This window comes from Aulonocara stuartgranti, assembly GCF_965226115.1.
Source record: "Aulonocara stuartgranti genome assembly, chromosome: 6".
Taxonomy (NCBI): domain Eukaryota; kingdom Metazoa; phylum Chordata; class Actinopteri; order Cichliformes; family Cichlidae; genus Aulonocara; species Aulonocara stuartgranti.
In genome coordinates this window covers 3,716,244-3,743,291 of record NC_138944.1, presented here as the reverse complement: position 1 = coordinate 3,743,291, position 27,048 = coordinate 3,716,244, and the positions used below count along the sequence as shown (strand labels likewise).

The following is a 27,048-nucleotide window of genomic DNA, read 5'->3' as shown; positions in this document are numbered from 1 at the left end:
TGTCCGAGTACAAATTGAAATCCTTTTTGCGAGAGACCAAACGGTATCCCACTTATCTTCATCTATGGTTACCGACAGTTCCCTCTCCCACACACCTCTAATCCCCTGCGCATCAGTGGTAGTCAAAGCATTAAGCACATGGTAAAATGAACTCAGAGACACCGTCAGCTGTTGCCCAAACAAAACCCTCTCAACATCAGATACTTCAGGGTGCTCAGCAAGGGTTGTATTGTGAGTGATATAGTGTCGTATTTGCAAAAAACGAAAGAAATCCTGTCTAGGCAAGCCGTAACTGTTGGTAAGCTGTTCAAACGACATGAGTTCACCACCCGAGAAAAGGTCACCAAGAGACTTAATATTCTTATCAGACCATCGTTGAAAGCCGGGGTCCAAAGAACCCGGAGGGAAAGCAGGGTTATTCATTATAGGGGTAAAGGTTGATGTTATTCTCGATCTTCCCTCAAGACGGCGGACAATTCGCCACGCTTTTAGGGTGTTGATTGTTACAGGATTTGTACAAAGGGCCTTAATTCCGTTAAAATCATTACAAAATAATAGATCGCTCAGTTTGCATTGTGACAGAGCTGTCTCAATATCCGACCAGATTGAGGTTTTACCCCTAACCCAGTCGCTCACAAATCTTAAATGGGCAGAAAGCTGATACAATCTAATATTAGGTAGATCCAAGCCGCCCCTGGAGCTTGGCAGATGCAACACTGCCATCTTGAGTCTGGGTCTGCGCTTGTTCCAGATGAAAGAGGTGAGCCAACCATTTATGTCCTTCAGTACTCTCTTAGAGAACAAGACGGGGATCATTTGGATAGGATACAATAGCCTGGGCAGCACATTCATTTTGATCAGGGCAATGCGTCCTAGCCAGGAGACAGGAAGTGACGCCCACCGCTCTAGGTCCTGTTTGAGTTTGCCAAATAAGGGTGTGAAGTTGGCTTTGTACAATTGGTCGAGAGACGGGGTAATAAAGATCCCCAAATACACAAATCCATTAGGAGACCATTTAAAAGGAAAGGAAGGAACAGTAGCCGGCATTGTGAAAAGAGTACCGAGAGGCATGGCCTCTGACTTAGCCAAATTGGTTCTATAGCCAGAGAAATGGCTAAACCTGTCAATCACCTCAATGAGACTGGGTACGGATGTTACAGGGTTAGTCAAAAGAATCAAGATGTCGTCCGCGTATAAGGTTATTTTATGACACAGCTGTCCAATCTCTAAACTACGTATTGTGGGCGTCGCCCTTATGGCCTCAGCAAGAGGCTCTATGGCCAGAGCGAATAGAAGGGGCGATAAGGGGCAGCCCTGCATAACTCCCCTATGAGTGTTGAAGTAATCAGACCTAAGTCCATTAGTCAGGACTGCTGCCTGTGGATTATTGTAGATAACTTTGACCCATTTTATAAAATTCTCCCCTAAGCTGAATTTGCCCAGAGTATACAACAAATAAGACCACTCAATTCTGTCAAATGCTTTCTCCGCATCGAGAGAAAGCACCAGGCCGTCAATAGATTTTTGCTTGAAAGCTACAATAGCGTTCAGTAAGCGTCTAACATTGGTGGCTGAGTTTCGACCCTTTATAAAGCCTGTCTGGTCCTCCCTTATCAGCACAGGTAAAAAATTTTCTAAGCGGGTGGCCAGAATTTTAGAAAGCAGTTTCCTATCTACATTCAAGAGGGCTATAGGTCTATAGGATCCGCACAAATCAGGACACTTCCCTTTCTTTAGAATTAGGGAAATGTTGGCTTCCTTCAGTGTCTGCGGGAATTCACCCGTAATGAAGGAGTGGTTGAACATATCAAGAAGCGGTTCCACAATAATATCCCGAAACTGTTTATAAAATTCACAACAGAAGCCATCAGGCCCTGGCGACTTTCCACTTCGCAGTGATTTAATAGCCTTAAACACTTCGGTCTTAGTTATAGGGCTGTTAAGGGCAGTCTTCTGTTCCTCTGACAAATTTGGTAAGTCGAATTGGGTGAAGAAATTATGCATCAGCTGCACCCCCTCCGGGACTTGTTGAGAAGAGTACAAGGCTTCGTAGAACTTCTTAACACAGTCATTTATCAGTTTGTTTTCATATATCTTGTGGCCACCTTCATCAGATATCGCTGCAATGGTATTCGATTCTGCGCGCTTCTTAACATAGTACGCCAGACATTTACCGGCCTTATCTCCATGCTCGTAGAACCTCTGTCTGGTGTATTTAAGTTTCTTCTCTGCATCTCTGGTAAGAAGGCAATTCAGCGCTGACCTGAGTGCGGTTATTTCTTGCCATAATGGTGGTGATGGGGAGGCAATATATGTTTTCTCCTTATCCATCAATTCGCTCTCTAAAGATTTTTGTTCCTCCATCCGTTGTCGCTTCTTTGTCGCAGAATACGAAATAATTAGGCCCCTCGCATAAGCTTTGCATGTTTCCCACAAAACAGAGGCAGTAGTAGCTGAGGGGGTGTTGATATCCAAAAACGCTTTAAATTCTGCAGAGAAGTGAGAGGTAAATTCCTCATCCTTAAGAATAATGGTATTAAGCCTCCAGTGGCGGGACCTATGAAGCGCAGCTTTAAGATCGAGATCCATGATTACCCTAGCGTGATCTGAGATGATTATACTTGTTATGTCGTACGATACTACTGAACCTAAGTCAGTTTTCGGGAGAAAAAAGTAATCAATTCTAGTTTGGGACCTATGCGGAGCCGAAAAAAATGTGTATTGCTTATCGGAGGGGTGAGTATATCTCCAAGCATCCACAAGTCCAAGCTCGTCGCATAGAGCATGAAGCGCTTTGGCCTGAGGAGAAGGAGTTGCAATGCTGTGTGGAAATCTGTCCATAAGCGGATTTAACATTAAGTTGAAATCACCACCAATAATAACGGTAGAGTTAGGAAGAAATGGGGCTAATTCCAGAAACATTTTGGTAAGAAAGGTAGTTGGGTGGGCAGGTGGAAAATAAACATTCAGTAATAAGATATTTTGGCCTTGCAAAATCCCTTTGACTATCACGTAGCGGCCCTTCAGATCCTTAACGCAATCAGTTACTACAAAAGGTACATTTTTCCTAATCAACACTGCCACTCCTCTACTTCTTGTAGTGAAGGATGAAAAAAACACTTGTCCTCGGTGCTAGAGAGCGGTGAGCGCGGTCTAGTTTGATCTTCCCATTTTTAGTTGTGAGCTCGAGATAGGAGGGGAGCCATGACTCCATGAAGGCGACAACATCATTTCCCTCCGTGCCCTCGGGAAGCCCAACCAGGCGAAGGTTACATCTGCGGCTGCGGTTCTCTAAATCGTCCATGTGGTCTGCCATGTCAGTTACTTGTTTTTCGAGTCGAGCCACTTTCGCCTGCAATACACCTGCCGTGTCTTCCACGCCTGAAATCCGTATCTCGGCGTCTCCCACCCGTGTCGCCAGAGCCTGGATCCGAGACGTCTGTTCACGGATTGCGGCCAGCACAGTATCAACTTTAACATCCAATAAAGTTGTAATGCTGTCAGTTATCTTACTCAGAGCCGCAAGGATATTCGGGTCGATATCACTCCCAGTTTCCTCAGCGTCAGCGGAGATTTCTGTGTCGCTGGCGTTAGCTTCTTCAGGCTCAGCCGCCATAGGACCCACAATGTCGCTAGCTTGCACAACCGGAGCTGTCTTTTTCTTAGACCTGACGTTAGGCATTTTAGAAAAATAGTCGTCCAGACTCATTATAGAGTTACTCCCACGCACATTTGTAACGTTTCACCAGGTGAACACGTATTTTAGACGGATAATCGGGGGACCTCACCGGAGCACAGCGAGACGGGTGTTCGCGCTACGACGCCATCTTGCCGTAATCCCACTTCTTATTTATTTAAATATGATGCTTTTAATGCGTCAGATGTGCCACAATTGTACGTTTTACTATTATCTGTGCATAACGAAGGGTCTCCACACAGTTTTTCCACAGTGTGCTTCAAAATCACAGGACCTATCACAGCCTCAGTGTTCTGGAGAGAGAAAAACATCTTTCTCATTTTAGTGAGGAACAACTGTTTCTGATTTCTCTTAGATCACATATCCTAAAAGCACAGGGTCGGGCTAAGGACTTCTACACTCACAGGTTTAAATATTTGATTGCAAAGAGCTCTGCTGGCAAAGACAGTATGCTTCAAATCAACATTTAAACAGCTTTTAGCTTCCTGTGGTCGTCCCTCCTCTTTGTAAAACTTGTGGACATGACTCAAACCTAAAGCAGTTTAATGTAGGTGAGAGAAAACGCACAGTTCTCCTTCCAGTTCTGCTCGTTTTCAGCTCCTTTCTCTCATTCTCCTTTAATAAGACAGCTTATTGGTTTCATCCTGCACCTTTGTGCAGTAAATATTCACTTCACTGAATCAACTTTGACTGTTTAAGCTTCATATTAGCACCAGACAAACAGAAATACCATATATCCTTATTTCTTTCACTGAAAGCACATAATAAAGGAAAGGTCAGTTTTCTCCTTTTATTTCTCCTTATGTGGCTTTAAAGTTGTGAAGATCTGCCAGGTTGTTCCATTTCGTAATTAAATCTATACCTTTCAGCTTTTATAGCCAATACTTTTGGAATTTGAGTATTGCACATGGTCTCTTTTTGATATTGAAAATATTCCAGGTGGCAAAGATTCTGCTTTTTTTGGGGGAAATCTTATGACATCTATTAGAAGCTGTTTATGTGCTTTTCATTTGTGAACTTCAACAGATCACAGCTTATTGTTAGAATGAACAGCAAGATAAAAAAATGTGATTTCCGCGAGGATATAAACTTTTTTGTTGGGGGGAGGCGGCTTTGTTGTTCTTCTGCTTTTGTCTGCACCGTTTCTTTCAGGTTGTTTTGTTTCACACTGTTGAAAGATTCCCATCCATCGTTTCCCGTCTACGTCTGCCCTCTTTTTCCTGTCATCTCTGGCAAAATAATATTTGTTTAAAACGAGCCTAAAATACCGGAAGAAGAATTTACATGTTCCGCTTGTCTGCCGGTCTGTTGCACTGCTTTTCAAGTTACAACAAAAACACAGCTCACACACAACTCATTAGCTCAGCCAGCATCTACAAAATTGCGTCAATAACCACATTTAACCTTTGACTAACCACCCTGCACCCCCCAAAACACAAACACAGTCAAACACCTCATAACTGACACATAATAACGTTCCTATTCTTGCTGTGAGTTCAGAGACTGTTGAGCAATTCCAGAAACTGCAGCTTGATTTTTCCGTCTCTGTAAAAAAAGAACATAAAAGTAAGCGGGTGGCTCGTCTTTTAAATCGAGGCTCAGTAAAAATTTCTAACCTTACCACGGAGCCCTAAAGCAGACTTGTATTGGAGTGTGTTTAAAGTGCTTTGTGGACGTTTCAGATCAGTACCACCGATGTCTCGTAACTAACAACGCTCGCTGCAGCACCCACCTGAGCGGTGCACGGCCTTGAGAGGCTTGGCTGCTGCCCACGGCCTGCCGGTGGCAACCAGCCACCAGCGTGTAGAAAAAAGCTGAAAGAACGCACACTCACAAAGGCGTTACAATGCATGCTGGGTTTCCATGGCAAAATGGAGGCAAAGAAACACAGGGGGAGAAAAAAGAAAAGCAATAAAAGCCATGATCGAAAACCTTTTGGGCTGGGCGGAGGGCACACATGCACAGGCAAACAAGACGCAAGGAGCACGCTGATTTACAGAGTCTGATCAGAAACACACACGTGTGCAATAAACTGCAGCATTGGTAGAACATATCGTGCGATCCCACTGGTGGGAGGCGTTTTTAGGATTGGTGGGGGGAGGGCAGCAGCTGGGAATGGGCAGGGGGGGGGGGGGGGGGGTCTGTGTTTGACTGTCCATTTGCCTTTTTATAGCTGCCCACTCTAGTTAGGAAAAAGGGAGAGAGAGAGATCTAGGAGCAGAGATAATGAGGAGGTGGGTGGGTGGGCGGGGGGGTTGACGGCACAGCCTGGACTGACCACTGGATGCAGGCACAAACACACGGCGAGACCCTGTTGAGGCTGCAGAGGTTGTTTTCTGCTGTGCATTTGGGGTTGATTAAAGCAGAGCAGCATTGACACGTTGCTTCTTTTTTCCTGGACGTAAATGGTTTTATCTTTTAAAAAAAAGGGAAAAAAAAAAATCAATATTTGAGAGTGGCTGAGATAAGGGTGGGCTGCAGGGAGAGAGAACAGAGTGATATTCTCTGTGTGAACAAGTGAAAAGGCGATTGGGCTCTTTTTTCCCTCTCCTCTCAGGGCACTCAGGATTGAGAGAGGACAAGTAAATGAGGGAGAGTGTATATAAGTTTGTGTGCCTGAGTGCGAGAGGGAGACAGAGGGAGAGAGCTTTAGTCTGGCTTTTCTCTGCTCTGCCTTTCAGCTCCTCTCTCACTGTAGAAAGAGGCGTGTCCATGGGCCAGTATAAAGTCCAAGGAGAGCCACTCGTGTTGAGCCATTCTCAGGAGCGAGTCCTTTGCACTGCACACCAGCAAGAGGAGGAAACTGCAGCTGTTACCAAAAACACGGCCTTTCGCTGACTGGCTTTGCATTTGGACACTTGTAGACCAGATTTTTTGGTGTTTCGGCAGAGCGCGGGCGAGCATCGGGACTCGGACTCGAAGAGCAAGCCTCACCACGTGCCGGTGGATATCCTTCCCGCTCGTTCCACCTTAACAAAAAAGAAACCCCCCCAAAAACCCCAAAACTTGTTCTCATCACCCACGAGCTGAGCGCATCAAGAGCAGGCTCCAATTTCTGCGGTGTGAAATTGAATCAGAGCAACGGAGAAGCAGTACAGCAGAGGCATTGTGTGCCTGCATTTGAAACACTAACCAGCTGAAAATATCAAAGACCTTCCAGGACAAAGTGTTCCTCTCAAACCTCTTCTCAAAGTGATTATAAGCTGCACCACATTCAGAAGAGGAGGCGGCCAAAGTGACCATACACAAGGGCAAAGGATTGCGTGCAGGTGCCGGGACTGCCATGGTGCGTGGAGGTGGCGTGGCAGTAGCTCCGTCCTGCTGGGGCCTGTGGGTGTTTGGCGCCCTGTCGTTGGCGGCACTGTGCTTGTCAGACCAGGCCATTCGCTGCCCCGTTTGCTCAGAGGAGCGCCTGGCCAGCTGCCGTCTGCCTGAAGGCTGCGAGGAAACGGTGCGGGAGCCCGGCTGCGGCTGCTGCCCCACCTGTGCCCTGCCTAAAGGAGCCCACTGTGGCGTTTACTCACCCCGATGTGGCACGGGCCTCCGCTGCTACCCGCCGAGGGGCGTGGAGAGGCCGCTGCACTCACTGATGCATGGCCAGGGGATCTGCACTGATGAGAGGGAGGTGGAGGAGAACTCAGGTGAGAGTGAAACCGGGCTCTTCTTCTTCTTGTTTAGTTACGCTCAAAGCGGCAAAGGTCTTTCTCTCATTTGGTGCCAAAAGTGATCTGTCCCAAGCTGAAGCGGCGTCTCTGCAGACCAGAATGTTTTCTCTCTGTGCTCCCCGGACCTTTTTTACCTGATCCGGGCAGAGTTGGGGGGGTGACAATGTGCTGCTTGTTTACCCTAATCTCAGCTAAGCCCTGAAGCAGAGCATGCACACGCACCGGATCCTGATGGGAGAGCGCACACAGTCCCGCCGCTGTCCTGCGGCCGCTCGCTGTGAAAGGGAGCCCTGCTGAAAGATGCGGAGCACCAGGGTGTGCGTGTGCTGCACGCTGCACAAAGTTTACTGAAGGCATCCTGCAAATTTTCTTCTTGTCAGCAGAACTCGCGTATGCCATGTTTAAGTGAGGTCCTGCAGGTGAAGTGCAGGCAGTGAAATGGACTGTGGTGATGCTGGAAATGTGAGAGTCTCCGTGTGTGTGTGTCCCAGTGAATCTGTGTGTGTTTGTAATGGGAGGAGGTAATAAAAGCTGCTGTATGAAATGACTGTAATGGAGTGTGGCCAGTCTGGAGCTATTAGAGCTCTCTGCAATCAGTAATTTACGTGGTGCTCTTTCATGGATACCCCTGGTCCTCCTCCTCCTCCCGCTGCTGCTGCAAATCTCTAACTCTTCTTCTTCTGCTGCTGATGTCTCTATGACACTCTTCTGGCCCAGCTCTCCTTTTCTGTTATTGCATTCCTCTTCCAAAGTCTGTTTCCACTTTCACACAGTGGGATGTCTAATGCTGGATCTGCATATCCAGTTCCAGTTCACTGCACTAACATCAGCTTCTTCCTAACTAGACTAACTGCTTGTCTCCACAAAGGGAGTGGTGCTGATTTCCATTAAATCATTTAAGACAACTGTTATAAGGTGGCGGCTCTTTTATTTGTTCCAGATTATCTGCTGCACACATGCTCCCAGACATTTTCTGGTAATAGTAGTAGGATAGTCTTCCAAAGACCTGGACGGGCTTTAGTCGGTGTAAAACTCGCAGGACGCTCATTGTCATTGCAGCATCTGTTTCTCCTGGCCCTGGGAGCACCCCACCTCCTCTCTTGCCCGAACGAGCCCTCGAGCGCATCGCCCACCGTGTCCAGCTCCTTCGTGAGGATGAGCTCATCGGCACTGTTGCTGCCAGAGCTGAAATTAGAGCCTTCTGCTCTCTGCGCAGGGCCAGCATAGGTTAGCCCGGCACATAGCGTGACTGAACGGAATCAGAAAGAAGAGGAAAGCTGTGTTGAGCTTGATATAAAAGGAGAGCTGTTTGGGTCCACACCCGTTTATCTCGCAGAATGTTCTCCCTGAATCTCTCCGATGCTGCATTGTCCAGTTAGCTGAGCTGTAGCACACGGAGGGGACTTGGCGGGTTGGAACATTTTGGAAAAGTTTTGTTTTGGGGGTTTTCTGTAATCCGAGCGCTGGGTATCGTTTGCCTCGATGCTCTTTCTCACCCCCGAGGTCTGTCATAACAAAGCAGGGAAGCTCTGCCCGATAAATCTCACTGTAAATCAATTCTGCTGGCAGCAGCTCAGATCTACTGTATGAGAATGTTTAATGTAAACCGTGGCAGACGGGAGACGATCAGAGAGGCACCGGGGAGAGGCAAAAAAGCTCTAGATTTCCTTTGTGGTGCATTCACCGTACTTATGCATTATTAAACAAGGGGGTGCATCTCCTGAATACATGTCTGACACTGCCCCACTCCTAGCAACAGTGAACATGCCAGATAAAAATAGAAAGAGGGATTGTAAAAACCTAGAGAATTCGCAATAAAAGGACCCTGGGATGCAGGCACATCCTAACAGCGTACTGAAGTGAATTTAGGGTGTTCACGCTGGTAGTCACAGCCCTGCAGCTGCTGGCTGGTGCTGCCTCGTGTTTAGGAAAAGTAACATATTAAATCAGGCTGTGAAGAATTATGAGCTATCTGCCCGTTTCTCTCTTCCTGAACTGAATTTCCATAGCAACAACAGGCAGTATCCTGCGCCGCATGTCAAAGTCTAAGGCAGCTTTAGTGCTTCTTAATATTCCTTTCTCAGGATCCGTCTCAATCTTAATACTTAGAATAAATCATCAAGCGTGTGCTGGCATCTGTTCCCGCATTCCTGCTGGGTATTCAGACGCTTCCCTCTCGCAGTGAAACGGATGTTATTTACAAACTGATACAGATGTCAGATATGAAAAGTCTTACACCTACAGGCACAGAGGGAGTTGCATGAATGAAGCAGTCGGCGGAGCCAGACTCTGTTCGACTATGTCCAATTTACTGTGACGCACGTAGGCCTTTATGAAAGCAGCATGCTAACCTAGATTTTTTCTCCCAGCACAATTTGGGAGCTCCGAACTGGTTATTAAAGATGTGCTTTCTCAAAGTTGTCTCGGCAGATGTCATTTCATATTTGCTTTCTTTGGGTCGTGCGGTGCATTTGTACAGCTGGGGCTCTTGTGCAGCCGTAAATGCGATTAGCTAATTGCTGTTCTCTGTGGGGCAGGGACCCCCCTCCAGAGTTGGAGCCGAGAGATACACAAACAACCCAACTCTGTCCCGGCCACAACACATCCTTAATCTGAGGCGAGTGAATCCTCACGGGCTGGGATTGAAGTCTGAGCCAGAAGTTCAGTAAGAAAAATACTTTAGCTCCATCTCCCGAGAACAAATGGACATTTTACCTCCTTCAAGGAGGACATGTGACTGGCTTGGTTTGCCTGTTTGTTAGCAGAACTGCTCGAAGAGTTATGGATGGATCTGCATGAACATTTTTGCCCCAGGTGGGGCTTGGCCCAGGTTAAATGGAGTCCCTGGGAGTCGATCCAGATTTGGATCCAGGAATTTTTGGAAAGATTTTCACCACTTCAAGGTAGAACAAAATTGGACATTTGGTTTTATAGCTTCATGAAAAAAACACATATCAAACTGACACTGGGAATTATTGTCTTAAAGTTCTCAAGACAATATTACACTCTAATCTGGGCCCAGATGTTCTTCGGAATCCAGGAATTCAATAAATACACTAAATAAATCTTTAAATTTTAAATTTCAGTTGGCCTTGGTGTAGGTATGCACCGTTTGACTACATTTTCACCTCTTAACTTCCACTAGGTCACTTAGGAAGCACTGAGTTTAGGATTAAGGGCCCACATCCTGACCTGTAGATGTGAATCAAACTAAACGCCTCACCGGCAACAGTCTTGATATTAAGAGATTTTTAAAAAGTGCGATTCCTCAGCTGTAATCACCAATGTTTGATTTCATTTCCTGTCTTCGCACAGGGGAGCGAATCACTCTGAATGTAAGAATATTCAGCTTACAATCAATCTAATGGAGTAACCCAGAATAGTTTGACCTAGTTCACTATAGATGCAGGGTTCCCTCTATTCACCACAAAGCACCATTAATGCATAAACTCAGCAAGGATTACTGCTCTCTGTGACAGAATTTACTCACAAATCTGTAAGCAAATGAATCTGCAACACAAACAGCAACACGATCTGGCTCCAGAGATATCTTACTGACAGATCCACATCGGCTGAGTTTATATAACAGACATGAATTCAGATTCAGGTTCTGTCTTCATCTCGATTAAAAACAGAATTCCTTCCTGAAAACACGAGAAACTTAGAGAGGGGGGGGGGTGAGCCCCTGTTTCTGAAAAACAAGCTTCATTTTCATCGCCGAACAATGCTTTGATCCAAAAGTTTGACACAGGTTCAAGGATAATGTTTATCCTGATGATGATCCATCTGGAAAAGGTTCAGCCCTATCCTTTACCCATGTTTTTCTCTCTGATCCACACCTTTGTGTGTGTGTGTGTTTGTGTTACATCTGGCTTATAAGAGGTTTAGGCTGTAGAGTATTGGGCTGAAGGGGACCTATTATACTTTTCCTTGTTTTCGGTCATGTCTATATTGTTATAACGGAGGATTCTCACACTAAACACGGTTAAAGTTTCAAATAATGAGGTCAGCGTGTGTAAATGCAAACCATGTGGGTCAAAGCTCAGGCTTCATACTGCTCTAAACGCTCAGTTGCAGACAGTTTTTCTCGGATCGGTTTGCCGTCAGTGAGAGGGGATATCCTTACAAGGTAATCTCAGACGCAAACCTCTGGCTGTGAGAACAGAAGCTTCACGCCCCGCAGTTCAAATCTGTTGTCTGTGAGGGTCAGCCGATCAAGACATCTGCCATTAGGAGCCTAATCAGTGTGTTTGAGCCAGAAGATGAACTGAGGGCTGCATAAGTATACGATTTTGAATCATGAAAAGCTGCTTTGAACCTGTAAAGGAGCCTTATAGTTATAGTTTCTGAGTTCTGTTTCTAATTATGCACTTTTTTCTGCTAGCTCCTAAAGAGCAGCCAGTATATAATCAAGCAGGTATTTTTAATTTTACAGATTTATTGCTCCTGATTGGTTTCTAGAGACTGGGATGTCTGTTTTGACATCCGCTGAGCAGCAGCAGGCCGTGCAGTAGCAGCAGGTTTCTGCTTTTGTGATTTAGTGTTGATTTAACTTTCTTTCAACCTTTCCTTTGACAAATTATCCTATAGCACGGTCCAACATTTTCATTGGCCCCGACAGCAGCACTGGTGCTGCGTTAGATTCGAGCTGATGATTAACAGATTCAAAGAAATCTTCTGCCTGGAAACCGAGCGTCTGATACTGATACTCTGGCAGTGTCCAGTGTTGACCAAAAAGAGCAGTCAGTTGGTAGTAAGCCTAGATGAGTTCAGTTTGCTGCCAGAATCGCTTGCAGGGAAGGGGGGGGGGGGGAAAGCACATAAAAGTGTCACCAAACATTTGGGAAAAGAAGACTCCCCGAAGACCATTTGTTTCAAAAGACATTAGCTGTTGTCAGCGCAATATAAGCTATTCTATCAGGTGTCATTTTAAGTTTTATGTTCAAATCAAACTAATCCTCAATGTTTGGACATAAATAAAACAATGTGTCAGAACAGGAAAGGCCTGAGCCTGATGAGCTGTGGCTCTCGCTGTAACTCAACAGAAGAGAAGAACTTCAAAAAGTTCATTTAAGGAGGGGATCACTGCTTTTCTGGATCAGAAGAAGCCAGTTGAGCAGGTTCGTGTGCCTCCTGGATGACTCTTAGGTGATTTGGTTTGGGCATGTCCAACTGGGAGGAGGTCCTGGGGCCGACCCAGAACATGTTGGAAAGATGATGTCTCTCAGCTGGCTTGGGAATGCCTCAGTATGACACCCACAAGCCTGCAAGAGCTGTTTGGGAAGAGGATGGTTTGTGCATGTCTGCTTAGACTGCTACTCCCATTAACCAGACTTGCCAGAAAAGTGTCAGAAATGGACAGATGCATTTAGGAGCATTGTTAAATACATTACTAGAATCATGAGAGCCGCTAACATGTCAATGGTGTTTCTGTACCATTCAATATAGAGAGTGATGTAGATCATTTGTGGCTAACTTAAGCATTTCTGTGATTAATTTCACACAGTTGAAAAATATATTGTCCAAGTACGGATCCAGTCAAAAGTTTGGACACAATGTTTTTTCCAAGAGCTTATTTTTTTTTGCAATAATCCAATAAGCCTAAGTAAAAATCCCATTGGCTTTTTGTTTCAGCCACCAGCACAATGTGAACCTCTGGGTTGGCCTACAAAAGAACAGCAACCGTGTGGCACTCTATAAGTAGCAAATACATTTTATAGCTGCTCCTCTTCAGGGTATGTCCACCAAAACATCTCATTTGTGAATATGCTGTCCTCCAAAGTGATCTCCATGCGCTTTCAGAAAAGTGCTTGATATGATGTTTTCAGCTTTTCAAACCTTTCTAGCCTCACCTTAAACATATTCACAGCATCTGTATCCAGTAGAGCACGAATGAATAATCTGTAAAAGGCTGCATGTCGTAATGGACGATCTGAGATCTGAGATCCAAGTTAGGAGAAGTATAAACCAGTGGGAAGCACTCTGAGCATAACCAAATATTTATTTGGGGAGAACATTTGTCTTTGGGCTTCACAGCCTTAGCCTTAAAAGCCACTAACAGTGGAATCTGTAATCTGATGACCCCTTCGTGTCACTGCTCTACAGTCTGCAGAGAGAAGGCAAATATATAAACAGACACATGTGGCCTGGACTTGTTATGATGTGGATTAAATAACGTACTGAGACGAACTTGTGTAAAGTGGGGTTTTTCTTTTCAAGCGATGAATGATGCCCCTCGGCACGTCACGCTCACTATGACGAAGACGTTGGCAGCAACGCGAAGACAAATATTTATGTAAAAGCTAGGTTGAGCAAGCAATGCAGTTTATTGTGTAAGAGCTTTTGAGTTTGTCTGCTAAATACTCCGAGTCAGAAGCTGCGTTATCGTTCTGCTAACTTATCACAATGACTAGTTGACGATGACCTAAATCTGCTGATTAACAAACAGGTGAGGGTGTCTGTTTGAACTGATTACAGTCTCAGCTTTGGTTAATTAAAATGTACCTGGTCCCTGATTCTGAGTGCGATTGTCTGCTCACTCCAGCACTTCCTTTATCTCTGCTGTGCACCTGTGACTAACAATGCGCCGCAAATGTGTCAGTGCAGGCCTGACAATGCCCTGAAGGAATGATATTTAGATGCCAAGAGCTGGCGATCCAAATCCGATGAAACCACACAGAGAAGTGGCGACTTCCTCCATGGAAAAACAGAAGTGGTAGCAAACAGGACATGCCACCCCTTACCCACTTTGGCTCGCTCTACGTGGAGTCGGAAAAAGTCTGAACCGGCAAAAGAGGAGAAAGAACAACTAGGAAACAGATGAAACCCCGATGGCTCTTGTGGAAGAAAGTGCTGATGAGCAAGGTTTAACAGCAAAGAGACTAAAAATATAAACAGCTGAGATATACTTCCACCCCAGACAAACAAAGCAACATGACCTTTCGTGAGGTTTAGAGAAACACGGTCACCGATCAAGTTGTAAAACCCTCTAATCATCCCCAGGAAGTGGCCCGGGATCCTTAAAGGGGCATTCCAGGACATGTTTAAGAGTCTGAACTACAAAGGAAAGGTTTCTGTATTTGAGCCTTTATGCACCTATGCTGCATGTTGCACAAGATTAAGGAGGCTACAAACCCTTGTTTCACTGTCTATGCCAGGAGCAGTTAGCTGGATGCCTGCCAGTGATCAGTGATATTAACCAGAGCTCAGATCTGGTTCAGTGATCAGAGAAAGACCAGTTTAAAAATTGTAAAACTACACTTTGAAGTCCTTTGATTCCAGTGCCAATTTGTAAGAAAGCCATGGATTATGAGCACAAAGTCCAAAGCGCTGCCAAGCCTTAAACGCCACAGGTGAAAGGCAAGATGCATGAGAACCGAGACTTCGCATTTTATTCTTTACTTCGCCCTTCTCGTGCCCCCAAAAGCTTGTGACAGTGCAAATACTCTCAAACAACCTCCATCTGGTGCGGACTGCGGTTGTTGTGGAGAGGTGGAGAATGACGAGGCAGGGGGGCATTTCCTCAGGAAGCAGCTGGTTGCCTGCTGGGCTCATACTGCAGGATGATGGAGATGCAAAGGTGGCACAGACTCCCCCCTTCATACAAACAGGCAGGAACAAGGCTGCGTGTCCTTGTAGTTAACCTGGCCTCGTTTTTAGCCTACATTCACCACACTGTTGGCTGACCGAGGAGGACTATTAGAACAAAACAGTTAGATGCTTCACTTCACACTTTTATCATTTAAATGACAAATTATTAGCTTTCACTGCCATTCCTGAAGTAAACTTTCACTAAAATACATTTTGGACTGTTGGTAAGACAAAATAAGGTATTTGAAGTCATCAAGGAACGCACTATTTAACTTTCTGGAGCTCCTTCTGTACAGTTAGGTTCATGCCCCCATAAAGGAACTGCCAGTAAATAAGAAGACTTCTAGAAAAGTATTTTATAAACCTGCTGTGAATAGCATTTTTTTTAAAACACATTTATTTCAAGGATTCATAAACCGCTTGTTTGAATTTGAAGATCTAAAGTTTTACTTCTTGTTGTTTAGCTATGGACAGGCAGGAAGAGATGACTCCCGAACACCCGAACAACAGCAATATCCGGTGCAGTCCACAGGACAAGCGGTGCATACAGAAGACCCTGGCCCGGCACCCTCCAAAATCCACAAACCTGAGAAGCAACAACGCCAGAGAAGACGCCAAAGCGATCCTGGTGAGAGAAATGATCCTCGGGCATTTCTTACGTTTCACAGAAAAAACAAGAAACCCAGACGATGTCCGCTGCAGCGAAATGCATGAATCCAGCAGGTGTTTTACATTACGGCTTTACAGTTCCAGAGTCACAAGCGTGTAACAGGCAGGTTATAAATTGAACAAATTAGTTATTTACAGGCTGGAACATTTGGTCTTGTGAATGAAAGTACACGTGCATATTTTCATTAGCGTGCCATTAGCTGTTCAAACCTGGATCCTAATCCGTCACAGGCACGTTATTCAGCGCATTCATTTCGCACAGACATGTGGAACATCGACGCACAGAAATAACACATTTAGAGCTCGAGTTCACATTTCTCAGGGTCAGATGCTGGGTACAAACACACCGGCTTACTTAAAAGCTGCTTTTTCATAATCAGTGTCTTCTGTGCACTCAGATATAACGCTGTGCGACTTCAACCGCAAAAAAAACGACAACATTTTAATCCTATCCCCTTCAAGGGTTTCTCCGTGAACACTTTAATCAGGTACCATCTTTAAATTGCTCCCTGTGAAAGCCTGCTCTGACGACTTCCTGCGCTGGACCCCAGCCATGTTTTCTTAGTTTTCATTTTATTCTGGGAAAAGAGGAGGAAGAGGCAGGGCAGCCAGATCTGTCAGCAGGGTGGGTGGTTAGACTGTGCTGGTGTGGTCATTGCCACAGTTCGGATGAATACTCGGCACTGACAGTCTGACCCTGGGGAACAAACCAATGGTGCTCAACCCTCTGAATATTTAAGAAACACGCAGGCGTGCTCCTGATGGACCACCTTTGTGTTGGGACACCACTATTTGGATAAGTAATAGGTGGAGACCCATGATAATCTTTAACATGGGATTATTGATGCAGAATGGTAAATGGCCTGTATTTATATAGCACTTTACTAGTCCCTAAGGACCCCAAAGCGCTTTACACATCCAGTCATCCACCCATTCACCCACACATTCACACACTGGTGATGGCAGCTACATTGTAGCCACAGCCGCCCTGGGGCGCACTGACAGAGGCCGATGTTCTACGAAGAACTCGCAAATGAGCACGTTTAAGAGGTCAGAACGGGACATCCACAGGTCGTTCAAAACGTAGGAGTCGACCTTAACAGGATAGCTGCCAAATCAGGGTTTTAGCTTTTTATGGGCTGAGTCACAAACTGCAGTTTGTGAGTAATCAAAATGTTTTTCACTGTGTTCTGAAATCGTGTTTTTGGCATTACTCATCACTTTTCATTACTGACTAGAATGGTAACTTAAGATGGGTGACGCTTTATAAAAGTAAATCTAAACTTGCTCGAGATTTTTCCATGATTTTAATGAGCAAAGAGAATAATTTTCTTCCATTGTTTTAGTGCCTGTTTATTTGTGTGGTTGACAGCTGGTCTTTAAACGTCAAATCAAATCTTATTGCTCCTACAGGCCCCGTGTCGTGCCGAGCTCCAGAGAGCGTTGGACAGATTGGCATCGAATACTCGCACACACGATGACCTCTTCACGATCCCCATACCCAACTGTGACAAAAATGGAGATTTCCACCCTAAACAGGTCTGTACTTTCCAGCTTTCACTCAGCAGACCGCAATCTGACCATGTCAACTGGTGAACTGTGAATCTCAATCATGAAGCCGTTACCAATAAAAATGCCTATCTTTATAGTTCAAAGAGTTCCTTTCAAACTACATAAGCAATCTTCTCGCCAAGACACAAAACATGCCTGCAGCTGATGACATACAGTCTAAATCAACACAAAAGTGTCTCCAAGCAGACTGTCACGGTCATGCCAAGATCGTTATTGTTCTAAGCTCACATGGAAAGTGATTTACTCTCAGAAATCAAGACTGTGTGTAAAGCGGTTTCCCCTAAACTGTTGGACAGTAATCACTTTGTTGTTGCGATGGATGCAATTAGTTCTTGGATGAAGTTACCTGCTTTTTTTGGGGGGTTAGTTTATTTTTTTTGCCTTTGAGAGATTGGGCAAGCGTGCAGATAAGAGTGAGGGAGAATGAGAGGAGATAGGGCTGCTCTTGAGCTCTTGATAGAGCTGCACATGCAATCAAAGCAGCAGACGCAGAGTCAGTGATAAAAGGCGAGCTCTGCTAAGGCACCCGTCATCAAAAGTCTGAGCTGTGCAGATTGTGTAACACGGCTAAAGTATCTCTCTCTGCTCAGATTCGCAGGCATCTGTTTACTGTTTAACTAAAACTGCGCTGTGATAAAACGTATTGGGAAGTAAAGCACAGGTCATTGGGGACAACTGGGAATCATTTCATGGCAGGGTTGCTCTGAGATTGTTAACTCGTCTGTGTTGGTGATGGGAAAAGTGCAAACGCACACAATAAATTTAGTATTACAGTAACTGTTGAAAGCTCAAAAAAGGAATGCTTTAGCTAAATAATTCAACTGCTTTAAACACTTCTCACACTCTGTTTGGATCCACTGGGTATAATTTCTGCAATGTGTGATTGTGTTTTTAGCAAAGTAAGCAGCATTATCTCAATCTGGAGCTGCGATATTACATTTCGGTACAGTGGGAATGTCTTTAAATATCACAACGAAGGTCTTCTTTTCATTGATGAGTCTTGTTACACTCCTAGCAAGACTTGTAGAGTCCAAAAACAAAAATATGCAGGAACAGTTAGTCCAGAAAAACTCACAGTTAGTCTAGAAAAACTGTTACAGAACTAGAATAACGCCTTTGTCTTTATGCTTGCAGTGCCACCCTGCACGTGACGGCCAGCGGGGAAAATGCTGGTGTGTGGATCAGAAGACGGGCCTGAGGCTGCCGGGGCCGCTGGAACTGCGAGGGGATCTAGACTGCCACCAGTTAATTGCTAGCCTGAGGGACTGAAGACCAAGGGGGAAGCAGTGGGGGTGCAGGACCAGCTGAATTCTACTGGTGCTTATTAGTAGAACTATATGACTAAAGGACTTCATTCTTAAGCCTCACTCTACCTGAGGCCAACGGTACTTGAGCTTGTGCAACAAAAAGGAAACCATTGAATTGAGTTCTTTTGCTATCTTGTTTCTGTGTGTGCGGGTATGTGATACGAGTCTTTTGAGCACTTGTTCTGTTTTCTTTGTATCACGTGAACTTTAGGCCAATAGTCCTCAGACACATGTGCTTTAAAGTACCAGATGGCAGAAGAAAGGCACACATACACTTCCAGAAAACAGTTGTGGTTGTGATCTTTGAGAAAGAGAGAATGCAGAGCGTGTCATTTTCTCTGGTTTAGTGTAGCATTCTGGGAAAAAAAAGCAGTCACTCCACCCAACAATCAAACCTGAGATTAAACATTTGGTTCATTCTTTCTGGAGCACTTATTCACCTGAATTTCTGGACAATCCGGAAAGATTCTCAAAAGACTGTGCACCAGCTTCTTGTTTTTTAAGTAACTTGTGACTCTTAGTCTGCTATTCTTTCTTTTGTAAACCCCACTCATCTAATAAGCAAGTGAAATCAAACCATAAAATGCGTTTGCTTGCGTTTGATAAACACAAAGTTTACTTCAGCCACGGCATCAGAGTAGCAATAACAGATGGGACGAGAACGAGAGAAAGAAACAGGGAAGAAAAGGAATGCATCAACCCCTGTCTCGAATTACCAAAATGATAAGCCATAGCTTTTCACACCACAAAGACCAAAGTGAAAAGTGAGATTAGTCTGCAAATCTGTATCTCACAGAGCCCAGAATAGTTTTGCTTCATCACCCCGTGGTTAACTCTGCACCCCCTCCCTCTTTGAGCTCTCTCTAGCATAAAGGACTGGCAGCGTAGCTGGGTTAGAAACTCTGTGCACTGCTGATAGGATAATCTTGTTTCTCCAGCTGGTGCTAAGATGCCAGTAGGACTCGTGTTTGTATGAATATGCTCCGATGTAGGGGATTTATCTCCAAACAGACTGCATGGCAGAACTTTCGGTGGTGCTACATATTGATTGTGCCAAAATACAAAAGAAAGAAGAAAAAAAAAGGAAAATGTTTCTGCACTTTTTGGGTATTGTTTCAGATTGGAGTGACGAGGGGAGCAATTAGCATCAGCAAATGTGAGGATCACCTTTGTTTGAAAAAGGCTTTTCCTGCAGGTTTTCAGTGTTATTGTCAAATGATAAAAAAAAAGAAAATCCCACGTTAGCTTTGCACTATCACTGCAGCTGCCTGGCTGAATGTTTCATTAGTCAGTTCTGTAAATATAGAAGCAGAGTGTAATAAAGTTTAATGATTAAACTCCTCGCAGCAAAGTAAACTTATAGCCAACATAAAATTGGGCTTGGATGACTGCGGCGAAGCAGTAAAGATAATGCAGCGATGATGTGGAAATAAAAATTCCTCAGCGTATCTGTTATCACGCATCTTTTGAGGATTACAATAATAATTAAAGGAGTTCATTATCAGTGCAAATGTCACGGTTTTCCATCATCGGCTGCATGGGCGACTTTGGTTGTTACTGACTCAAGAAAAGATTGTTGTTGCTGTCGTTGTTGTTGGTGTCCTGGCAGTTTGGGCCCAGGATTCACTAGAAAAGGTTCAAAAACCAAAGAACAGAACAGCATTAACATTAACCTAACAAAGCACTGGTGTGTGGCCTATAATTTTAAGATGTGTCGGAAACAAAAAGACACTTAATACAAAATTTTGGCTTTCTTTTTACTTTCTGTATGTCCACCAACTGATTTTACCTAAACAATATTTAAGTTTTAAATCACGGAGCGGTACGTTCAGCTCCAAACTGAATAATAAACGTGCCATGAAAATTCATTCATTTTTGCTTTTTACCTTTCCCACAGTGCATTGGGTTTTTACTTTATAAAAAGCAGGACAGATAAACAGAGACTGAGAAAAGAAAAATAATCTGAGCTTATCTCTCGTGCTTCCTGGGAAAGGTAGTAAAATATATAACCAGTGACAGCTGCTTTCAGCCCAGGTCCCTGTGGAAAACTGATATTCCCAATGTTAATGTGATCGTTTTCTCTTTATGCAACTCAGTCAAGAAATTGGATTTTATTGGACTTATTATGCTCATTGCCAACTCCATATCTTGATTCTTAGATTCTAGTAGAGCAGCTTCAAAACAGCTAAAATAGCTTAAAAGTAATGCTCATTTATCTTACACTGGGTCCTGGTGCTGCCTCCCTTTTTAGCTCCCTTTAAGCCAACTGTGCTGTCTGGCAAACAAACAATCAAGGGGTCTTCTGCCATAGACTGTATATTGAAGATAGATGCAATTTCTGAGTTTACGCTCATGTGGAAGAGTGCCTTAAACGTAAAGAACAGGCAGCAGAGGGCAGGCCTCTTAATTGTAAAAAGAAACCCAACTGTTTAAGTCTATGGGAAAATGGCCCTCAGCTCTCTGACTACTTCTGTATACATTATGATTTATATTCCATAAATTAAAGTTGCCATTAGTGTCCAGGATACCTTATGACTGAACCTTGTGACTAAATGAGTAAATGTGCTAGCGTGCACTGTCCAGGTTTTAAATCAGATCTGCTCCCATGTTCATGACATCTGGTTTGAAAACACTAAGACAGCGAGGTGAAGACCCTCATCACGATGGGTGTCCTCATCTTTTATATACAGTCTATACGTATAAAGCCAAGAGGGATGAGAAACAAACAAACAAACAAACAAACAAAAATCCCAAATAACAGAGCATTTAGAGCACTCTGCACATTGGACAGTGTACCTGTACACTCACTGATCTTATCTGAAACATTATAACAGACAAATGAAGGAAAAACATATTTTTTCTTTTCTTTCTTTCTTTTTCTTTTTCAAATGGAAAACTGTCAAAAAGGTTTATTATGATTAAACCCTGTAATGTTTAATCATAATAAACAATTTGAGCAACAATGACCAAACTCAGCATCTTTTCTTGTCTCTGTGTTAACCAAGTTTTGCTCTCATATAAAGCATGATGAAGTTTCCACACACAGGTTACAGGGTATAAAAGTAACAATAAAAATCCAAATAAATCAAGCTGCGATAATCTAATCACTGAAGCTAACGCTCAGTTTAAACATTTTTAGATACAGCGCATGTCATTGACGTGCAGTTTTAGTTGGTAGTAAAAACAGAAATGCATCCAAAGGTAGTTCAGGTAACCACAGATAGATAAGTAGAAGATGGTATGGGTGGAGAATAATTGCTGCGGCTTGAGAAAATCAAACCGAAGACTATGAGCACGTTAAAATAAAGACGCCAGTTCTCATTCAGTGAACTCACAAAGATTGTTCCAGCAAATCCTATCTTACAATTCATCGACTAATGAAGTGTTACTAAACACATTTGTCTGTTAAAACAGTCTTAATCCTTGTGAGAGATGGAAAATGGTTTTGGCTTTGACTGTGTAAAGGCCTTCTAACTACATAAATGGTGTATTTAAGCTATAGTAAGTTGCTTGTCCTCTGACTTTGCTGTACTGAACTGTAATTACATTTCTCGACAATAGACTGTTTGCATTTGATATTATCTGTTAATGTGTAGAACATATGAAGTAATGTTTGCATGCATACAAATGGACTGAGGTTGGAAACAGCTGAAGTCTTGTGTATGTTTCCAGAACAGGATTGTTATACTTAAACACTGAAGTGATCAAACAACTGAAATATAGAGTTTCAAATGAAATAATCAGCTACATTTTAAATGTTTTCCTGATGAAAATGTACACATTGTAATACAACGATTAAAATACATAGAAACTACAGTGTAGCTTGGTGTTATTAGTCGCAGCAGTGATATAAACCTGCATTCCTTCTGATGTCCAGCAGGTGGCGAGTCCCTTGGCTGCCAAAAGAAATAAGATTGTATTAACTGAGAATTTAAAAAATAAACTTTCCACTAAATTATTTTGTGACCTCAATAAACATTGTTTGGTTGATTTCAAGGTCTCAAATGCTAGTTTAACATAGAACAATGTTAACTTTTTAAAGTATTGTCACATTTAGAGTAAAACTGGACAAAAAGAAGGATGTGCTTTATGGTGTGACTATATCCTCTATTGTTTTAGTGAGGTGGTGCAGAAAAAAAACCATTTGGTGCCCACCCTAATCAGGTTTAATGTAGAGTGAAAGAAAACTAACCTGCATTACATTTGCAACCATTTTTTGTTACCTGGCTTTTCACATATCCAAGCATAAGAGATATTTCTGTTTATTAAGTCTGCAGATACAAATAAATGCATAGATTTGTCCTGTAAGGGTAACACAGATTCTTTACCTTACTATTTAGGACTAATTGTGTTTTTGTGTCTAGTCACCCACCAAAAAAACAAAAAAAATCTGCAATGGGTGACATCATTTATATACAGTCAATGTTTATAGCAGATATAGTTCCACTGATCATGGAAAACAGTCATCTGGTTGTCATAAAGTAGTGTTTTTGGTTTTTATCCCACTGGGAAACGTGATTTCTTGGAGTCCTCGCTTCCTGAGTACAAATGCAAAAAGTTCACTTGAGCATTTGTGGGATGTGTCTGACGCACAGAGGCCTCACACTTCGACCTTCAGGGCCCGAAGTACCGACTGCCAAATTCCTGGGGTCTGTCCATGCCTTGACAGGTCAGAGTTAAACTGAAGGCACAGTTGGATGTGTACAAAGGTAGCAAAACACTGTAGTATAAAAATGTCAGAGATATATTTTGGAGAATGGTGCATCAAATCTGAAATATGCTCTATTTAGTGTTATTATTATTTATCAATAAAGACTTGGTCTTATCATTTCTTACCAGTGTCCCAGTTTACAACAGTTAATTATAGTTCTTAGTCTTGAAGCGTTTTTTTCTTTTAAATATCTAAGTTGTTTGTATCCAATCTCAGATCTTTACTGACTCTTCTGTTAAACATGCTCTTGCAGTGAATCGTATGTGAAATATTTCTGTGATTGAATAACTAAATATGAGATCCATTTTTCTAGTGAATATAATTAACTCATGTTTAAATAAATAAATAAATATAGATTCCAGTGTTTGTCTGTCTCTGGCAACCATGTGTGACTATTTCACTGTGCTTACATGGGATTTGTCAGATGTGTCAGATAAGTGAAGGACAGCATTGCCCACCTTTGAGCACCAGATCATCATAAAGTTGTTCGACATACTCAGACTCAACAAACCCAGTGAACTTCTGTCCCGGGGCCAGTAAAAAGTATACTGGGCAGCTGGATGGATAATGAGTTGACGAATGCAATGAACTGAAGCAAACTATTCTTGGCAAGCAGTTTTTCACCACAGTCAGTATTTACTTTAACACTGTGAGGTCATCATAGGTGGGATATTTAACCCGATAAAATGTTATATTTCAAAGCTGTTAAGTACAGATGTAAGGATGACATAGAAGGGTTAAAGAGAGTGTATGAGGCAAGGAAAATAAAGACACTGTGCTTAGAGTCAATGAAAACAGCAGGAGGGCTGCATTGGTGCAGGACTCAGAACAAATCTTTCACTTATATATGCAGTAAAAAGAATGTAGCGAGCAACACATCTGCTAATAAAACGTTTCAGCTCAGGTGGACTCAAACAGAGAGCAGCAGCGATGATGCTGTACCATAAAAGATAAAAGCACAATTGCACCTCCACTCACACATGGTGAAGCAGCCTGCAGAAGACGGAGACACTGTGGTCATAAAAGGATGGACACGGTCAGCAACGATACTCAGGCAGGCTCTGCAGGTTAAACAATGCTGAGTTAGTACTAAACAGCCCAAATATCCCCCAGCACCACCACTAGCGTGAACCGCTGATGCAAGGAAAGATGCATCCACTCCCCCGCTCATGCCAGTTACACCAAATTCTGACCATCCAAATGTCACAGCAGAAATTGAGACTCATCAAACCAGGTAACGCTTCTCCAATCTTCTCCAATTTTGGCGAGCCTGTGTGAACTGTAGCCTAGGTTTCCTGTTCTTAGCTGACAGCAGTGGCACCTGGTGTGGTGTTCTGCTGCTGTAGCCCATCTGCTTCTAGACTAAGGCTACGTTCACACTGCAGGCGAAAGTGCATCAAATCCGACTTTTTTGACCGTATGCGACCCATATCCCATCATGGTATGACAGTGTGAACGGCACAAATCCGATATTTCAAATCCTATGTGGTACTGAGCCCGATACATATCTGATGTTTTAGAAAACGACTGCTGTTTGAAAGGTCATGCCGCATTAAATCCGTCTTTTACGTCACTGACACAAGACAGACGCCAATTATCAGCGCCCGAGAAGACATCGTGAACGCTTCCTGGCCATCCAGTGTAGATGTCAGTGAAACTGTCGGGAAGACAACGTTGGAGAAACGTGAACATTTTATTTGTACTGTATAATCTGCAGATTCTGACAGAAATCTGCAGCTATCCTTTGAAGCACCGCTCCTCTAAAACAGCAATAAGGATCATTATTAGGACATTTGTTAATAACAAAATAACTTTTTAACTTAAAGCAAAATTGAGAAACGTAAAGTCTGAAACAAGTCTTTTAAGGCCATTAGTCAAACAATACTGTTTGCTCTGGGTCTAAACAGAGCGCGTTGTGTGCGTTTGCTGTCACGTTTTATTTGTAGTGTGAACAAGCAGACAAAAAAATCGGATGTGATCAAAAAATCAGAATTGAGCTTTAAGACCTGCAGTGTGAACGCAGCCTAAATGTATCTTTGGATAGGTTCTGCATATCTTGGTTTGCATACCTTGAGTTACTGTTGCCTTGCTATCAGGGCGAAGCTGTCTGGCTTTTCTCCTCTGACCTCTGGTATCAATGAGGGATTTTCAACCAGAGAACTGCTGCTGACTGGATATTTTCTCTTTTTTGGACAATTCTCTGCGAACCCTAGAGATGGTTGTGTGGGGAAATCCCAGCAGATCAGCAATTTCTGAAGTAATCAGAGCAGCCTGGCACAAACAACCATGGCAGTTTCAAAGCCGTTTAATTACATTTCTTCCCCATTCTCCTGCTCGGTTTTAGATTCAGCTGGTAGCCTTAACCTTGTCCACATGCCTAAATGCACCGAGTTGTTGCTATGTACATGCCTGATTAGATATTTATCACGATTAGTTATTTATATCACTTTAATGAGCAGCTGAAACAGTGTACTTAACTGAGTGTTACTCTGGGCTATTGTGACCAAACTAAGCAGGGTATAAGCCTCTGAATAAAACGTGACTACATAATGAGCTTTAGTGATCTGGTGAACAAAAATACATTTTTGAGAAAAAAAAAAGTATATCAAGTTGTTGCCTGGAGACCAAATGTAGAAAAGGAAATATTTAGAAGTTACGACAGAAAATATGTACAAGGAGAATTTATGTTCTCACATCTTAATCTGGCACTATATATTTCCCTCAGCCTACAGTGAAAGCTTTTTAAATTGACGCATTAATCATAAAACTCGATGCAGTTATGCAAGGAACCTCTGGAAGGTTACATCATGATAATGTGTGTTTAGCAGCTTCTAAAAATATCTCTGCCATCTAACACCAGAGTAAACTTTCACGTCTGCTTAGTTCCACTGCCTGAGTCTATTTTGGTTTATATGCCTAAGGACTGATTGTGCATTACCAGAGGAGCTTCATGGACTCATTTAAAGTGTCACATGGGATATTCTGCCTCTGGGCATCCACAATCCCACAGCTATACCTGGGAGGCCCTGCACAAATGTCCATGTAAAGCCTGCATTGTAACTGAACTTGCAGGAAGCATGTGACCTCCACCCTACCTCCAGATGCACTCTGTTGCAGGTGTGCAAGGTTAAACAAGGTCCTTGCCATGCCTCATTTGGAATCTGTTCTCTGTCTCATCTGTTCAGCTTTCTGGCCTTTTGTGACCTGGAGAGTCAAAGGAAGGTGAAGCACCAGATGAGCTCTGAATGCATATTGTGCAGGAGGCAGGTCATGCAGAAGTAAAATAACCTCTCAAGTGTACAGAGTAAACAGAAAGAAAGAGGGTCACAATGACCACAATCAATTAACAAATTCAAAACAAGAACTATTCAGGCTGAATGGGCCAAATCCCACGGGCTTTTCTTTGTTTTTTTTTAGGGAACTCACTATTAGAACTATTGACCTGGGCGGCTCTCAGACAATGTGAACAAGAATGCAAAGTATTTCAGTTCTAACAACATGGGAGCAGTGAATGGGGCAACCTTGAGTTTATCAAAAGCTCACAAGCCTGTGAAGCATCCATAATGCAGCTTATGGTATGGTGACATAAGAAATCATTCCTGATTTTCCCCTATATTGCAAGAAAAACGAGCTTACTGCCTTAAAATGGAAATAATATATGCTTTCCACAGGTGATGGCTGCAGAGCATCTGCACTGACCTGGCTGATTTTTGACATGATGCGTTTTGCAGTCAGGGGTGACAATGCAGGTCAGCTTTTCACAATCCGGGAGCAAACTGCATCATGCTACGACGTTGCACATCTGCAGCTTAAATCTAAAGCCACGCAGGGAAAATG

The 27,048-nt window shown here is 43.3% G+C and overlaps 2 protein-coding genes across 4 annotated transcripts in view; one reads left to right on the top strand and one right to left on the bottom strand.

The window, feature by feature from the left end:
• Window positions 1-27,014, bottom strand: part of LOC309709136 (zinc finger protein Aiolos-like) — a 40,766-nt gene extending 13,752 nt beyond the window's left edge. Inside the window, exons 1-2 of one of the 3 annotated variants that reach the window (XM_082537605.1) lie at window positions 26,911-27,014; window positions 26,307-26,415 (exon numbers count right to left, since the gene is read on the bottom strand). The gene's annotated coding sequence lies outside the window, so the exon portion shown is untranslated. The remainder of the gene's footprint in view (window positions 1-26,306; window positions 26,416-26,910) is intronic. The other 2 variants (XM_082537601.1, XM_082537602.1) reach the window with 2 other exon arrangements.
• LOC309709203 (insulin-like growth factor-binding protein 4) lies at window positions 6,419-22,314 on the top strand. Its single transcript, XM_082537743.1, has 4 exons — window positions 6,419-7,338; window positions 15,417-15,580; window positions 17,035-17,160; window positions 18,328-22,314. The coding sequence occupies exons 1-4, from the start codon at window positions 6,981-6,983 to the stop codon at window positions 18,460-18,462; spliced, it is 783 nt and encodes a 260-aa protein (XP_082393869.1). The 5' UTR covers window positions 6,419-6,980; the 3' UTR covers window positions 18,463-22,314.
• Window positions 27,015-27,048: the final 34 nt, after the last annotated feature.